Source organism: Acipenser ruthenus, chromosome 2 (assembly GCF_902713425.1).
Source record: "Acipenser ruthenus chromosome 2, fAciRut3.2 maternal haplotype, whole genome shotgun sequence".
Classification (NCBI taxonomy): domain Eukaryota; kingdom Metazoa; phylum Chordata; class Actinopteri; order Acipenseriformes; family Acipenseridae; genus Acipenser; species Acipenser ruthenus.
The window spans coordinates 9,333,648-9,350,459 of NC_081190.1; the positions used below are offsets into that span (position 1 = coordinate 9,333,648).

Genomic DNA, 16,812 nt, shown 5'->3' on the forward strand with positions numbered 1-16,812 from the left:
TTCAGACCTATAGCTAAAGAGAGTGCACATACCATGGCTAGTGCTTTAGTCAATATGACAGCTAAAGAATATTGTTTGTTAATGAAAAAAAGAAAAAATGTGCCAAGCTCCTGGGAAGCCCTTTTTTCTTTAAGAAACTGTTTTGTTGCTCCTATATACCGAGAATATTGGATCATAGATCCTATTATTTTGTTTACAGGGCACCTTCACGTTTCAAGGTCTGCACTCTGGCATTGAAAAATCCCTAAATGCAGCACATTTTGAAATCTTGTTACCTGGTGCGGCTCCAAGTGAGATGTCATTTTAATGTGAATGAAGCTCAAATAGGCTCTTCATGAATCTGTCTGGGAATTCTAGCAAAAACTGGTTCAGGAAAGAAACTGTGGAGAAGGGCGATGTCCTCCTGAAACCTCCCATTCCAAAGTCTGCTGAGACTTTTACACATCACCAAACATGGAAATACAGTCCGTAACACAGCACAGGTGTCAGAAGCACAACACAACAGCACCTCACCATGCTCTACTTCCACAACAACAGGAACCTTTCCTAACAGAGTTTAGCCCTCTGATTGGGTATGACTCATCAGTGCATCCAATCACAATGCAAGGAGCTTCTATCACCGGACCCAATAATATTAGATCTTATGTCACTGTTTAACATGGCAGTGGCGGCAATGGAGGCAATGGAAACTGATCTGTGATACAAAATTATAATAGAAATGTCTATATAGACTTTGCTAGGAAAGCAGTACAACCATTAATTCTGTGTTTCATTTGTCAAGCAAACCAAGGACTATGTGACCTAGAAGGTTCTTGGGAGCCTTGTTGTTGAGGGATTGGATGATCAGGAGAAGCAGAAACGTACAGCTTTGTACAGCAAGATCTGGCTGCAAAAGCACACGTTAACTGTGAGCAGAGAGGCGGGATTGAAACCATGGCCCCAGGTTGGCTGAAATGGATATTGTGGCAGACCAGGATTGGCTCTTATTAGAATTAGGTCAAAAATTCATTTCCAACACAAAAATAATGAGCTACCTGTATCTCAGTGTACTGATGAGTAACTAAGTGCATGACAAAAACTCCTTCGATTTAATGTTTTACAAAGCAGCACAAGGTTTATTTATTACCAAATCCATTTCACTCCTGCATGCAATATTGTTTTGTTAAAGCGAAATACGTCAATAAAGTAAATAGCAAGTGAAGTAAATCATAGTGAAAGCACAGTAAAGCAAAGTCAAGCAAGGTTAATGTCAGATAAGTATGGAAAGAAAACTTGGTTAACATGGTAAAAAAAAAAAACATTACTATGCATAACATGGGAATAGCATGTATATGGTATATGTATTGTTTAATTATTTATTTGACAAATGAGAAACATACTATATAATGTTTTACATACTAAAACATTATTTATTTCAACAATGCAAGTTTTTTTTTTTATACAAACTGTATAATTCAGAATGTTTATGGGGCTTTGCATTGTATTTGAGTAGTAGGATATATCCTTTTGAAATATTTCCTTTGAAGTCGACTTCTTCCAGAACGAGTGCCAGTGATACTCAGAATGCCTAAGGATAGCACTGTATCCTCGTATACTAGTCTTGCAAACAGAGTCCTGTAAATACAGAAATCATTCACTCTCCTAAGATACTTACTAACCTTAGATCCTCTGCAACAGCCATCAGATCAATAGGACTTTTAATGACTTTTGCAGCGACCTTGAGTTTAATTTGAACCAACTCTGTTCCAGTTTTTAGTTTATAAAACAAACATCCTTGCTCTGTAAATGAACAAATGGTAGAATAATCTAACTGAATTACTGAGACAGGGTCATTTTTTTTTTTTTTTTTTTTAAGTAAGTCAGTCTTCGTTTTCTGCACAACGATGCCGTGGAGCACAGACACATTGCACAACTATCAATGGCAAGCTGCCTGATCCTCTGTACTTGAACATTCATCAGAAAAACAACAGCTTATGAAAAACGAAATATCAGGCAGCCAGGCGAATGATAATACTAATAAAGGTAATGGTAACCACATACACTGGTTACATGCAGGAGGATTAAAGGGATTGAGATGGTAGAGATGGTAGAGATGGCATGCATTATTAGCCAGGCTTCAGAAGACACACTGCATCTGGTATTAGGTCATTTCGTGACAAATCACACAATATCCGGTTCACACCAGAGATGGTTCTTGGGGTTGTTTCAGGCAAACAAGCTCAAATTTACATTTCTAGACTGATCAGGTCAAAATGTGGTTACTGGGCTCCCCTCCCTTAACGTTAACCAACCTTTTATTCCAAAACAGTTTGTGCTGACCTGTGGGAGCTGTTATTTTATTCCCACTGATGATGTGTTATTCATTTACTCAGGTTATCTGTTTCAAATGAAATGTTTCTTCTCTGAAGATTATTCAGGTTTCTTAGAAGGGGGGGGGGATGCAGGTTAGGTTTTGATTCTTTCAAATCAAACCAAAAATATTACTTTCCTGACATTTTGCACAGATGAAGCTGAGACCTTGACCTTTTCTTTTTTGAGATTTTTATTTTTGGGGTTTCGTCCCCAAGGTAAAAGGTCAAAAACTTTGGTAGGTTTGACTTCCTTTTGTTTTCTTTCAAATGTATTTTTTAATACCTTTTTTGAATTTGAGTAAACGGTTGGTTAACGTTAAGGGGGGGGGGGGGGGGGTTGTCCGAGTAACCATATTTTGACCTCTCTATAACTTTTGACCCCTTGACCTGATCAGTCTAAAAATGTAAATTTTAGCCAGTACCTGCACAGATGGCTGTGTAGTAACAATGCAGTAACATGTTAATTACAAGGCCAATACTGCACTGGATGGGCGGGAGGGGGGGGGGGGGGTTCTCAATGGATCAAACTGCTTATCATCATCTTATCTCTCGTGTCATTTACCACAGCACGAAAGAGAAGGCAACAATAATCCCACTCTTATTTACATAAAACGCAATTCATTAACTGAAATGTACACCACCAGCATGCCAATCAGCACCAAGCGGGGATTAGTAACACACTGACAAGCAGGAGATATACAGTAACACATGAAGCGGAATCACTGGCCTCCTAGGTTAAGACCCTCGCTTTGAGGACCTCAATATCTGATGTAATGATCAGATCACTTCAGAACCCAATAGGTTTATAACTAAGTGTTACCAAACCACTAGAACATTGGCACCCCATTTGCAGAATATGCTGCAATATGGGACTAAAGAGATAAAAACACAACCAATTTGGAGACGGAACAAACTTCTCAATCCAAAAAGCAGAAGTCCCTGCTGAGGTAATCACCCAAAAAATGCCTTGGAAGCAATGAAGAGACAAAAGAGGATGCCAAAAGTCTTTAGCGTTAGCTTAGTCTCAGCAAAACAATGTGTGATGGATTAATACATGTTCTTCTGGTTCCCTGTTACTTACAAGTTATAACAGAACACGGGTGGCTAGAACATATTCAATCTTGGCTGATTCTGAAGCATGTTTGACTGGCTGTAGGGAGGGCGCTACCGTGAAGGAAACAGGATTATCTCGTGAAACCTGCGGAACCAGCCAGTATACATTTCAGTGCATTCAGACAAAAAAATTAATTGGTGAAACAACTGAGTTGTTCTCTGCAAAAAGTTTGAATAAAATGCAACAAGTAACCTTGCTGAAATTCAATATACTGCTTTCATGTGTGACTAGTTGATTACAAAATATTGTTAGTTCTATTGGTGTGTAATTGTTAGAGTAAGACGAGTAGCCGAGTGTGCATTAATATATATGGTACGCCCCTCCACCTCAAGAGTATGAAGCATAAAAAAGATGGGGCTGGATTCTCAAAGCTATTTACTCCAAATCGTCATTAGCACAATTTCTTCTGAAAGGGAAACCCTCCGATTACAATTCTAAAACCTAATTAAACGAACAGCAACTCAGGACTGCTTACTCGACCCAAAATGAAATGTCCCCATCATTTAATTCTGCTTAGTAACTTTGTGTTGTGTGTCTTTTTCCTTTCTGAAAAACAATTGCGCTTACAACATTATGTCAACAAACTAAAAGTCCCTGGGACAGTCAGCAACAAAGTCCAGCCTAAACTGATACAGACCAAACTTCACCAACAAAGAAAGTGACTCTGTTCAAAGTACAACGTTCTCATCGTGCAAGGGTCAGTCAGATGGCACCCACTCCACACTGTACCCACCCACTGCACACAAGAACAGGAGTAATCTAGGGTGAAGCATCTGCTATCTTACATTTCAACCAATCAAATTATTGCTAATTTGCAATAAGTTATTGTGGCAATGTGCCCCGCCCCTGTGTGCATATTATGTGTTGTATGTTGCATGCGTGTGTTAATGTGGGTGTATAGATTGGTACACGGGATATAAACGGGTCTGTGTTTCACGTGTGATTTAAAAAGGTAGATTTGTATTTAGGCACGAGGAGGGCACAAATCACTTCACGTGCTGGTTAAATGTAATATGTGAGCACGGGGTTGCACAGAATTAATTCACGTGCTGGGATTCAAGTGAATAATTAATTAGTAATTGAATCCCAGCACAACAGTATATATAGATGCACATTTCATTCAGTCGGGGTTGGGTGTTCGGTGAGTGGAGAACGGGATTGGAGACGGAGGTAATTGTGAATGATAAAAGTGAATAGTTAGAGTATCTGCTCACCGTGTTTGTTTGTCTGTCTAGTCCATTTTGTTCGTCTATTTATTTTGGCCTCAAGTGCCGTGCCCTGTGTTTTGTCTGTTCCAACCTTTTATTTTCTGTTCTGTTTATTAAATGCTGAGCGAAAGCATTCGCTCAGCTTCACCAAACCACACCTCTCTGTCTGTTTATTTCCTGCTTCTGGTCTGACGCCACCCACTCCGGCCGTCTTTGTGACACGTGGTGTCCTAAGTGGGATCTACAGCGCCGCCAGGACTCAGGCCAGAGCAGGAACCGCATTTTTGGCTTAAAAAAAAAAAATAATAAAAAAAAAAGGAAAAAAAAAAAATGGCAGAAGACGCCATCAAAGTGTGGGACTGGATCCTGGAAAATGCTGGGCTGGAGGCCCAGTCTATACCAGTAGCCGTCCGGTTCCTGCGGTTGATGGATAGGGAACGATGGGAGGCTTACGAGAGGGAACAGACCGTAAGCACCTGGGAGGAAGGTGTGGAGTTGGTCCTCAGCTACCTGGAGGCAGTCATAACTACAACAGCCCAGGTAGCAGGTCCACCAGCAGAGGAAGAATGCCTGCTGTCCCCGTCTCCACCAGCAGAGGAAGAATGCCTGCTGGTTTTGCCTCCACAGCCCAAGCGGGAGGAGCCAGAGCGTCCACAGCCCGAGCGGGAGGAGCCAGAGCGTCCACAGCCCGAGAGGGAGGAGCCAGAGCGTCCACAGCCCAAGCGGGAGGAGCCAGAGCGTCCACAGCCCAAGCGGGAGGAGCCAGAGCGTCCACAGCCCAAGCGGGAGGAGCCAGAGCGTCCACAGCCCAAGCGGGAGGAGCCCAAACGTCCTACGTCTGAGTGGGAGGAGCCCAAACGTCCTACGCCCGAGTGGGAGGAGCCCGAACGTCCTACGCCCGAGTCGGAGGAGCCCGAACAACCTACGCCCGAGTGGGAGGAGCCCGAACATCCTACGCCTGAGTGGGAGGAGCCCGAACATCCTACGCCTGAGTGGGGGGAGCCCGAACGTCCACAGCCCAAGAGGGGGGAGTCGGTGCGTCCACAGCCCAAAAGGGAGGAGTCGGTGCGTCCACAGCCCAAAAGGGAGGAGTCGGTGCATCCACAGCCCAAAAGGGAGGAGTCGGTGCATCCACAGCCCAAAAGGGAGGAGTCGGTGCATCCACAGCCCAAAAGGGAGGAGTCGGTGCGTCCACAGCCCGAAGAGAGGGAAGTCGGGGCTTCCACATCCCTAGGACCCAAGCTGCCAGCAGAGGGAGAATACTTGCTGGTTCCACCTCCACCAGCAGAAGAACAATGCCTGCTGTCCCCATCTACACCAGCAGAGGAAGCATGCCTGTTGGTTCACCTGCTGCTGCCATCCCGAGAGCTAAAGGGGGAGGAGCCATCGCTGCCATCCCAAGAGCCAGAAGGGGAGGAATTACAGGCTCAACCCCCTGAATTTTTCTGGGGGGGAGAAGGGCAGGATGCTGGTGTCCCCCAGCAGCCTCTATTTATGCTGCTGAAGGGAGCACGGCGCACACCAGCCCAGCCGCCACAGCAGAGGGAGCCAGCACCGCCACAGCCTCCCTCTGAGTGGCCAGCATCAGCCCCATGGCCTCTGCCTCCACCGCAAGGAGCAGAGCAGCAGGAGCTGCCTCTGCCTCCGCCACCTCCACCGCTTCCTCCACTAGGAGCAGAGGAGCAGGAGCTGCCTCTGCCTCCACCACCGCAAGGAGCAGAGCAGCAGGAGCTGCCTCTGCCACTGCCGGAAGCAGAACAGCAGGAGCTGTCTCTGCTTCCCGTACCTCCACCACAGGGAGTACGGTGGCCGGAGCCCCAGAAAGGGGAGCTGTCGGACACGAAGAAGGGGGAGGAGGTCTGGAGACCACCAACCCCAGCAGCAGTTTCGCTGCCTGAGATTGTGGGGGAGGTCCGGAGACCTGCTCCCACTGCAGCTTCTTTGCTGCCGGAAGTACTGTGGCCGGAGCCCCGGAAGAGGGAGCTGCCGGCTACGAAGAAGAGGGGAGGTCAGGAGACCATTCCCCAAGCAGCCTTTCCGCTGCCAGGACTGCCCCGGCTGAAGGAGTCAGTCTGGGAGCTGTCAGCACGTCTGCTGACAGCATGGCCAGCCATGGGCCCACTGAAGCCTCCCTTCCCAGCCCGAGACTTTGTCCTGGACTGCTGGATTTTTAAGGGGGGAGGTGGCTGTTGAGGCCATGTGTGCTTTGCACAGGGGGGGGTATATGTGGCAATGTGCCCCGCCCCTGTGTGCATATTATGTGTTGTATGTTGCATGCGTGTGTTAATGTGGGTGTATAGATTGGTACACGGGATATAAACGGGTCTGTGTTTCACGTGTGATTTAAAAAGGTAGATTTGTATTTAGGCACGAGGAGGGCACAAATCACTTCACGTGCTGGTTAAATGTAATATGTGAGCACGGGGTTGCACAGAATTAATTCACGTGCTGGGATTCAAGTGAATAATTAATTAGTAATTGAATCCCAGCACAACAGTATATATAGATGCACATTTCATTCAGTCGGGGTTGGGTGTTCGGTGAGTGGAGAACGGGATTGGAGACGGAGGTAATTGTGAATGATAAAAGTGAATAGTTAGAGTATCTGCTCACCGTGTTTGTTTGTCTGTCTAGTCCGTTTTGTTCGTCTATTTATTTTGGCCTCAAGTGCCGTGCCCTGTGTTTTGTCTGTTCCAACCTTTTATTTTCTGTTCTGTTTATTAAATGCTGAGCGAAAGCATTCGCTCAGCTTCACCAAACCACACCTCTCTGTCTGTTTATTTCCTGCTTCTGGTCTGACGCCACCCACTCCGGCCGTCTTTGTGACAGTTATCTACTGACAAACACACTGAACAAAACATATACTGCATCTGGGATGTTTATGCAAGTACATTCTCTAAACAGAACCTCAGAGATGAGGAATAATTGCACTAACTGCATGAAACACTAACCTGTAGCATTAACAATACGGTTTGCTCTTATTGTCCCTTGTGGAGTTTCCACGTCCCACTTTCCCTCAGCTGTGGGTGTGAGTCCCGTCACTGGGGCAGGGAAGTAGAGCTTGGCCCCATACTGCCTAGCTCCAGCTGCCAGCGCCATGGTCAGAGAGTAGGGATCAATGTGGCCATCTCCTGGGTTATAGAGCCCTGCCAGGACCTGTGCAATGCAGAGCGGTATTTTACATTTCAAATATATCTTCACTGCCTTAGCATACCTGATTGCATCTCCGGTAATGCGAACGCGCACCTTGTCCATGTTAAGCAGAGGGAAGAGTTCTTGTATTTTCTCAGGGCTAATCAGAGACTGGGGATTGGGGTGCCAGTGAGCGCGGCTCATCTGGTATTTCAGCTCGTCCACTCTCTCTGGGGTGGAGGCAATGCGGATACTGCCCGGCTGGTGAAACCCAACTGCCTGGAGAGATTCAAATGAGAAATGAATGACCAGGCAGCTCAGACAGCGACACAAGCAGAGTCTTCACATCTACTAACAACATCGACAAATGTCTTTATTTTGATTTAAAAAAAAGTTAGGACAAAGAATGTAGAGTAACTGGTTTCATTTTAGTACTTTAATCAGATTTTAAAGAATGCTTTTAGTAAACAAAACACACAATCCGCTTGAACATGCTGAGAAAGAATTCAAAATGAATCTACTTTGAATAAAAAACGCATTTTGCTAACCTACTGTATCTTTCAAAATATCCCATTTGATTCTAAAATAAACCCAGAAATTAAAAAGACGACCATGGTTATAAATGCAAAAACAGGCCAATATTTATTTATGAAATTACATTTCCGGTCCAAGTGTCAACAATAGAAGGTATAGCTCTGTGACCGAAACAAGCTGGTGTTTCAGAAACATTCTTATTACCTGTCCTGTTTCTTCCTCCAGCTTCTCATACAGTTTTATGCTGTAGTAGTGAATTTTCTTCAGGTTAATCCCCGGGTGATAATATGCAGTTAAACCAGCCTGAGCAACAGAGACAATTGGATTTATTTAACACAGCTACTACTATAATTACAGCATTAGAAAGAAGACACACAACGACAATTTGTGAATTGTCCACCTATGTCCTCTTATCGCAAAATTGACTCACTAATAGGTACACTAAGTTCACAATACAATACATATTACAATACAAAGCCATGGCCCTGATGGGCTACTTTGTATGATGTGTAAAAAGACCCAATGATCAATATTTAAAAGTGAAATGAGATTGGGGAGCATGTACTCATGAGTCACAGTGGGTGCGTTAAGTAACTGAGAGGCCCAGAACGGGAATTTCTGTAAACACTCAGATCACAGATAACATCTGCTCTGTAGCTCTGAGCTGCTCAGAAGGAGTGGAACTGAGCATGCCATTAAGTGGGTTCTTTCACTGTGTGGCTCTGAGCGGCTCAGTTACATAAACATTGACGTATTTATCATTCAAGAACCATGATGCTAGTGTACAAAAACCATGATGCTAGTGTACAAAAACTGTGATGCTAGTGTACAAGAACCGTGATGGGACAGTACAAGAACCATGATGGGAAAATACAAGAACCGTGATGGGACAGTACAAGGACCATGACGGTAGAGTACAAGAACCATGATGCTAGAGTACAAGAACCATGGTGGTAGAGTACAAGAACCATGATGGGACAGTACAAGGACCATGACGGTAGAGTACAAGAACCATGATGCTAGAGTACAAGAACCATGGTGGTAGAGTACAAGAACCATGATGGGACAGTACAAGGACCATGGTGAGAGAGTACAAGGACCATGGTGGGAGAGTACAAGAACCATGATGCTAGTGTACAAGAACCATGATGCTAGTGTACAAGAACCATGATGCTAGAGTACAAGAACCATGATGGGACAGTACAAGAACCGTGATGGGACAGTACAAGAACCGTGACGGTAGAGTACAAAAAACCATGATGCTAGAGTACAAGAAGCATGATGCTAGAATACAAGAACCATGGAGGGAGAGTACAAGAACCATGGCGGCCATACACACAATGTACAGATATTACGATACAATATATCATTTACACCCCAACTTGTTAATATGCCGCCATCTTTTTAATTGTAGTCCTTACAGCATATAGGCAAGCCAGCTCCTTACAAATTGTAATAATACTACAAGACGGACTTCTAAAATTAAAAGTTTAGGTATATGCTAAGAAATAATAATAATAATCTCAATGTCTAGAAATATTATATGTTTCTTTTAGTAGTACTACATATGTTACTAAATATATTACTGCACACAGTATACCATTGTATACCACCATTGATAAACAGAAAACAAAAAGTGAATTCCGTACAGCATGCCAGGTGGATCCAGCCGTGAGCTGGGACTTCTCCAGTAGCACCACATCCTTCATGCCAGCCTTGGCCAGGTGATAGGCTAGACTCACGCCCACACATCCTCCCCCAATGATCACAGTCTCAGCAGAGTCCTTCCACCGCATCCCAAGGGGGGTAGAGCCATTGGCATCACTGGTGACACAAATACTTTCCATTGGAAACAGATTACGTAGACAATTTGCCTGGAGTGAGAAAACCCAGCATGCATTGTTTTACAGTAAAAAGGTTGTAACCATTCTAATTAATTACCACCCTTGCTATATATGTATTTGGCTATTTGGTAATAAGTTTATGTACAAAACAGAAGAACTGTTCAAGTTAATAGGGTCCTAAAGGCAATACAAAACTCAGCTGATATCCGTGATGTTCAGAAACAGCCACGAGGGTGAAAATTCAATTAGAACTGGGAAGGGTTTGAAAATGTATCATTTTGTGCTGCTATTCGATTTGATAAAATGAAATATTCTCCACATTGTGAGAGTTATTCATATTGCAGCATACTTGATATACTGTACCTGCCATGGAATTAAAAGGGAAGACAATGCATGTTTGGGAGAGAAGAGGTGCAAGTTAACCTGGAAATATTCTGCTTGTTTTTGTGCATTTTTTTTTTTTTTTAAACAAGCAGCTGTGTGGTGCTCTTGGCGTGTCCATTTTTTTTAAGAAACCGGTTTGTTGCTCCTATATACTGAGAATATGGGGTCGTAGCTCCTGTTATTTTGTAATTGCGGCACCTTCATGTTTCAAGGTCTGCACTCTGGCACTGGAAAATCCCTAAACGCAGCACATTTTGAAATCTTGTTACCTGGTACTGTTTAAGTGAGACACCATTTTTATGTGAATGACACAGAGTTGGTCCTTGAATGAACCTCAAACAGGCTCTTCATGAATTTGTCTGGGAGTTCATGAAAGAAACTGAGGAGAGCAAAAAGTGTTTTTTTTAATATAAACGTCATTACAGCAGGTACCCCCTTGCAGCATGCAGCTATGATTTTGTGATGCCTGCTGCAACAATCTGTCACCTGCAGAAATATGCAGGTGACAGATTGTTGCAGCACCTTCCAATTCTACAGTGACAATATTGAACTTTGAAGGCTCAGTAAAGACAAACTAACAGGAACAAGAATATCACAATTTGGGATTTATAGTTATCCAATAGGTGCAACAAATCTGTCAAGTTTGACTAAATTCAGATGATTCTGTCCTGAAGAGGTTTAACTGCATGCAGTGTTCCAATTTCTAAAACATAACAAGTGTAGTAAAGTATACTAAAAGCATAGTGAAGGCACAGTTATTATTATTATTATTATTATTATTATTATTATTATTATTATTATTATTATTTGGCAGATGCCTTTATCCAAGGCAACTTACAGGGCAATACAAGCAAGGAAAACCACAGAGAGGAACTGTATGATAACACATGGCATAAACCATGATAAAGTGCAATAAATGCGCATTAAAAAAATAGGAAAAAAATGATAAACTGTAAGTAAAAAAGCATACATTAAGAAAATCTGGCTTCTGGATCAAAACATTCATCGTCCATTTATTCATGGGTGCATATTCAGTAATCTCTACAAACTATCAACATTTCACCTTGTATTTTTGCAATTTACATAATCACTCTCTTAACGCCCTGTACCTATGGGTAACGCCAAAATGTTTACCATTGGTGTAGACTTTAAAATGTATTTGAAACCTAGCATAACTGTATTACTGCTGGGAAACACTCACCCTTGCCCGGCTGCATATCTGTCGGGTGCTGTGCTGCTTAGTGACCGCTGGAGAACTCGGAACAGACTTGGGTAAAAATATACATTTCTTCGTAGTTGGGAGGTAACTACACTTAAAACTCTTGACATGGTTAAAAAGCCTAACAATTCACCATACGATTCCACATACACTCATAGGCATGCTGAACTGCGACTGTCTCATTCACGAACAGTTTACAGAACCCTCCCACCGCCTGCTTCCCCGAATTTAACCAAGTTCAGAAATAACCAATCACTGCCTCGTTTGATTCATTAGTGAAGACACCAAGCTCCAACGATAACGGATTAAAACAAATAAAACGTGTGTTTTGGGTTTAAGTAAAGTTGAATAAAATAATAATAAGTACATCATTTATAATAGAAATAAAGATCCCTATTCAAACAGCTTAGTTATTTAAAGAATATTTAACAAAATATGAAATACCATTGTGTATATTTGTTTTTAAAGTCAAGAATGTTTTGTAAACAGGTTTAAACATTTCGATGAAGTTTTCCATATATTAGAAATAGTTTTCCGTACACTTCTTGTATCCAGATGTTAATTACCAATCACACAGAAGTCTTCTGGTGACATCAGACCCGCCCACCATGCCGCTTGTAATATATAGCTAGAAGCGTTTTGTTTTGCAGTACAGCTAAATTAGGGCTTCAGGTTTGTGACTGTTGAAGTGCTTCCAATTAACGCTTATCTTGGGAAGAAATGGCACCTAAAAAGGTAGGTACAATTTTAATTTTATGATTAGCAATGTCACTGTCAGTAATGTGCGTAATTAACCAATATCACAGACACATGGGTGATAATTATCGTCAAAGATCGTCGAGTATGGAAGGTAAGCTGAGCGGCTTTTGACTTGAGAAAGTGGGGAGATAGTTTGCTAATGCTAATTTGTGTCTCAGCTTTCAGGTGTAATGCACATGTAATGTAATTAAACTGTAAATTAACTGTATGTATTCGTATTTGGTACCAGTAACTTTGTAATGCATTGTACATACGGTACAAGGTTTACTAAGTAGTACTACTGTACCAAAAAATACTTTGTAAAGGGTTAAACAGTTATTCTTGTTCGTTTTTTATAGCTTCAGTTTAAACTGAAAAAAGCCCTTGAAATACGGCAACTGAAAAAAGTGCTAAGATGGTTCTTGCTGTGAGGAAGTACCCAGAAATGTCCGAACTTTGTAACACTGTGATGTGCTGTAGCTGCACGGGGTGATTATTATGGTATGTCTAATTTACAGTACTGCAGCAGAGTTACTGCTTCCACAGCGGTGCTAGGATCTCTTCGCAGGGATCACAAATGGAACTCTCTTCAGTTTACAGAATGAAATGCTCACGTTCTTCCATAACTATGTATTCCAGGGGATTCTTGCACGTCTGGATGCAGGGGAAGTTGTTATTGGAGACGGGGGTTTTGTGTTTGCTCTGGAAAAGAGAGGTTATGTGAAAGCAGGGCCATGGACCCCCGAGGCCACACTGGAGCACCCTGAAGCTGGTAAGACATGCTTGCAGCAAGACAGACTTTTAATGTAATCCAGCGATGTATGAAATATTTTACACGTACTGATGGCTTGTAAAATGATACTCATTTTGGGTTTGCCTGTTGCATTGCAGTCCGCCAGCTGCACCGAGAGTTCCTGAGATCTGGATCTGATGTGATGCAGACTTTCACATTCTATGCCAGCGATGATAAGCTGGAGAACAGGGGCAATTATGTGGCACAGAAGTTTTCGGTGAGAGCTGTTATATTGCTGCTGTATGTTTAGTTCAATAACCAGAGGCTGGTTATGTGTTCAGAACCAGTGAATGCAAATACTTTCATGTGAAATTACTTTCTACTGCAGCAGCATATTTTTTGACAATTAAGGCGACAACATCATTCAAGCACAATGGTCAGTCTAATAAAAAAAAAAAAAAAAACAATTCTGGCTGAGGGTAGAAAAATAATTGTATGTATCAGTGTCAGCTATGTAGGCCTGATCTGCAAATACATGCTGCAGTATCCCATGTTCATTATCCCTGGTAATGGAAAGTGTGTACATACTGTAGCATAATTGCATTTTTGCTGTTTCTGGAGCATCTGAGCAATGAAAGGTTATATCTTGGGAATCGATATGTACATTTGATGGACAGTGCATTCCATGTATTCATGGATGTAGGTTTCACTTTTGAAACCTGTATTGTGGTGCTTGTGTGCATTGTTTTTAAAATGATTTTTTACTGAGCATGTGCTGCTCCCCATGGAAACTATTACAAGCTATTTTAATTTCTTCCCAGGGCCAAAAAGTGAACGAGGCTGCTTGCGACATTGCCAGGGAGGTGGCTGATGAAGGAGATGCACTGGTGGCTGGAGGTGTGAGCCAGACCCCCTCTTACCTGAGCTGCAAGAGCGAGGCTGATGTGAAGGCCATTTTCAAGAAGCAACTGGACGTCTTTGTGAAAAAGAATGTGGACTTCATGATTGCTGAGGTAAGCCGGCACTCTAAAAGCATATCCCTGAATTCAGGTAGCCTTGGAAGTGAAAGTTGAATTAATATACTGTTTTTATAGGTGAAGCCTTTATAAAATGTTGATTGTTAGCGTAGTTAAAATGTAAGAGGACGCTAATTAATGACATGGTCTGAATGTATAAAGATCACAGCCTACTCTACAGTACCAGGTTGCCATCTGCAGAAAGGACCTGTATATTGAGAGTGATGATGTGGTGCTAAACTGTACATTGTAGAACGCAAATGGCAGAATAACACACTTTGAAATGATGTTGGAATGCCATAATACTTACACCTACAGTACTATTTCTGATGTCATATTTTAACCATAAACGATGCTTAATTTGTTGTGTGTTTTGTTTTTTTGTTTAGTATTTTGAGCACGTGGAGGAGGCTGAGTGGGCAGTTCAAGTTCTGAAGGGCAGTGGGAAGCCAGTTGCAGCCACTCTGTGCGTTGGACCTACTGGAGACCTGAATGGAGTGTCTCCAGGGGACTGTGCTGTCAAGCTGGTCAAAGCTGGTAGGGTATATTGTTGGCCAGTCATGTTGGTTATGTACAACGTTGCGCCAGTCTTTGTGTATGTTGGCAGTCTTTTTTTTTTTTTTTCCATCAGGTGCTACAATGGATTATTGCATTCCCATGATTAGACATAAAAATTGTGTTTTCATTTATTAAAAATGTGTCTTATGCATAATGCTATATGCTATAATATGTTATCAGATCTTTGGTACATTAGAATTTTTCATATGACAGATAAAATGATTTGGGGGAAGGAATATAACAGATTTTTGCACCCAACAAAATTCACCAACAGTGTTGCCAACGAAGCTGGGTGGACACAGACCTGGCTTAATGGTGCCTTGTTATTTTAGGATAGTGGGTAGAGTGATTGTGTGTGAGACACAGGGTAGCGTTTGTGCCCCAGTTACAGCCATAACTATAAACAGGGTTGATAAGTACAGTACTGGGACTACCACACAGTGATCCGGAACTTGAACTGGGTCATGAACTTCAAGCAGAATTCATCTTTTGTTCCTCCAGGTGCTCAGATTGTTGGAATCAATTGCCATTTTGATCCAATGACCTGCTTGGAGACCATGAAGCTCATGAAGGCAGGCTTGGAAGCAGCGAAACTGAAAGCCCATCTAATGGTCCAGCCCCTTGCTTACCACACCCCTGACTGCAATCACCAGGGCTTCATTGACCTGCCAGAATTCCCCTTTGGTAAGAGACCATGAACACCTTGATAGGTGATGTCACAATGGCTTTAATATCCATATATATATATATATATATATATATATATATATATATATATATATATATATATATATATATATATATATATATTATAAACTGTAGGATTGGAACCAAGAGTCCTCACTAGATGGGACATGCACAAGTACGCCAGGGAGGCCTACAGTCTGGGAATCCGCTACATCGGTGGCTGCTGTGGGTTCGAGCCCTACCACATCAGAGCCGTCGCAGAGGAGCTGGCACCAGAGAGGGGCTTCCTGCCCCCAGCCTCGGAGAAGCACGGCAGCTGGGGCAGCGGCCTGGAAATGCACACCAAGCCCTGGGTCAGAGCCAGGTATGGCACGAGGGCTCTTCATTACAGACTGTTCTGTTAATATGCTGTGTAGATCTGTAAATGCACACGAGCCCTGGGTCAGAGGCAGGTATGGCACGAGGGCTCTTCTGTTAATATACTGTATAGATCTTTACGTGTGAAGTTGCAGTCAGTGACTACCAACTCAATTCTTTCCTTTCCAAGGGCTCGTCGGGATTACTGGGAGAAACTGGCCCCTGCTTCCGGCCGGCCGTTTTGCTCTTCCATGTCTCATCCAGACAGCTGGGGGGTGACCAAAGGACATGCAGATCTGGTGCAACAGAAAGAAGCAACATCTGAGCAGCAGCTGAAGGACCTCTTCCAGAAGCAGAAGGAAAACACCAGCCACTGAGCGGCATAATGCAGAGGGGTGGGCAGTACACCAGCCACTGAGTGCCGTAACGCAGAGGGGTGGGCTTTCCAGGGATTAGGGGCTTGGCAGGATAATGACCCCAAACCACCCCCCGCCCACCATCACCCTTCCCATTTCAGCTTTTGGATATTAAGCACTGACTGCTGACTGATTTTATGTTTTTAATTCTTGGACCATTCAATTGAACCCAGATTTGGTTTCATTAAAGAATCTCAATTGAACCCAGATTTGGTTTCATTAAAGAATCTCAATTGTCATGTGCTTTATTTACTTGCAATATTAGTTGTTGTTATGTGTTTGAGAGGGATTGCTGAGCGCTTGTGGTTTGCGAGAAGCAGACAAGCACTTCAAATAGATGTAATTAAGTACATCATTTTATTATTAAACAAAAAAAACACAAATAAAATCTCAAACTTTTTGCAGTTTGAAACGCAAATGTCTAGCCTAGGCTCCTCCCCTGGCAATACCATCCCTGGGAAAATGATACTGTGCATATATATATATATATATATATATATATATATATATATATATATATA

The 16,812-nt window shown here is 42.8% G+C and overlaps 2 protein-coding genes across 4 annotated transcripts in view; one reads left to right on the forward strand and one right to left on the reverse strand.

The window, feature by feature from the left end:
* LOC117404061 (dimethylglycine dehydrogenase, mitochondrial-like) overlaps window positions 1–12,025 on the reverse strand; it is a 36,245-nt gene extending 24,220 nt beyond the window's left edge. Inside the window, exons 1-5 of one of the 2 annotated variants that reach the window (XM_058988594.1) lie at window positions 11,769–12,025; window positions 9,989–10,178; window positions 8,544–8,642; window positions 7,920–8,084; window positions 7,625–7,829 (exon numbers count right to left, since the gene is read on the reverse strand). In XM_058988594.1, coding sequence (XP_058844577.1) covers window positions 7,625–7,829; window positions 7,920–8,084; window positions 8,544–8,642; window positions 9,989–10,178; window positions 11,769–11,896 — 787 coding nt within the window. In that variant the 5' untranslated portion in view covers window positions 11,897–12,025. The remainder of the gene's footprint in view (window positions 1–7,624; window positions 7,830–7,919; window positions 8,085–8,543; window positions 8,643–9,988; window positions 10,179–11,768) is intronic. The other variant, XM_058988605.1, reaches the window with a different exon arrangement.
* A 369-nt stretch (window positions 12,026–12,394) lies between these two features.
* On the forward strand, window positions 12,395–16,492 carry LOC131697708 (betaine--homocysteine S-methyltransferase 1). Of its 2 annotated transcripts, none has more exons than XM_058988615.1 (8): window positions 12,395–12,521; window positions 13,164–13,296; window positions 13,416–13,534; window positions 14,079–14,270; window positions 14,663–14,810; window positions 15,333–15,515; window positions 15,654–15,882; window positions 16,066–16,492. In XM_058988615.1, exons 1-8 carry the CDS (start codon window positions 12,507–12,509, stop codon window positions 16,250–16,252), a joined length of 1,206 nt encoding a protein of 401 aa, XP_058844598.1. In that variant the 5' UTR covers window positions 12,395–12,506; the 3' UTR covers window positions 16,253–16,492. The 2 variants fall into 2 exon arrangements, with proteins under 2 accessions (XP_058844598.1, XP_058844604.1); XM_058988621.1 differs by lacking the exon at window positions 12,395–12,521 and adding an exon at window positions 12,906–13,025.
* Window positions 16,493–16,812: the final 320 nt, after the last annotated feature.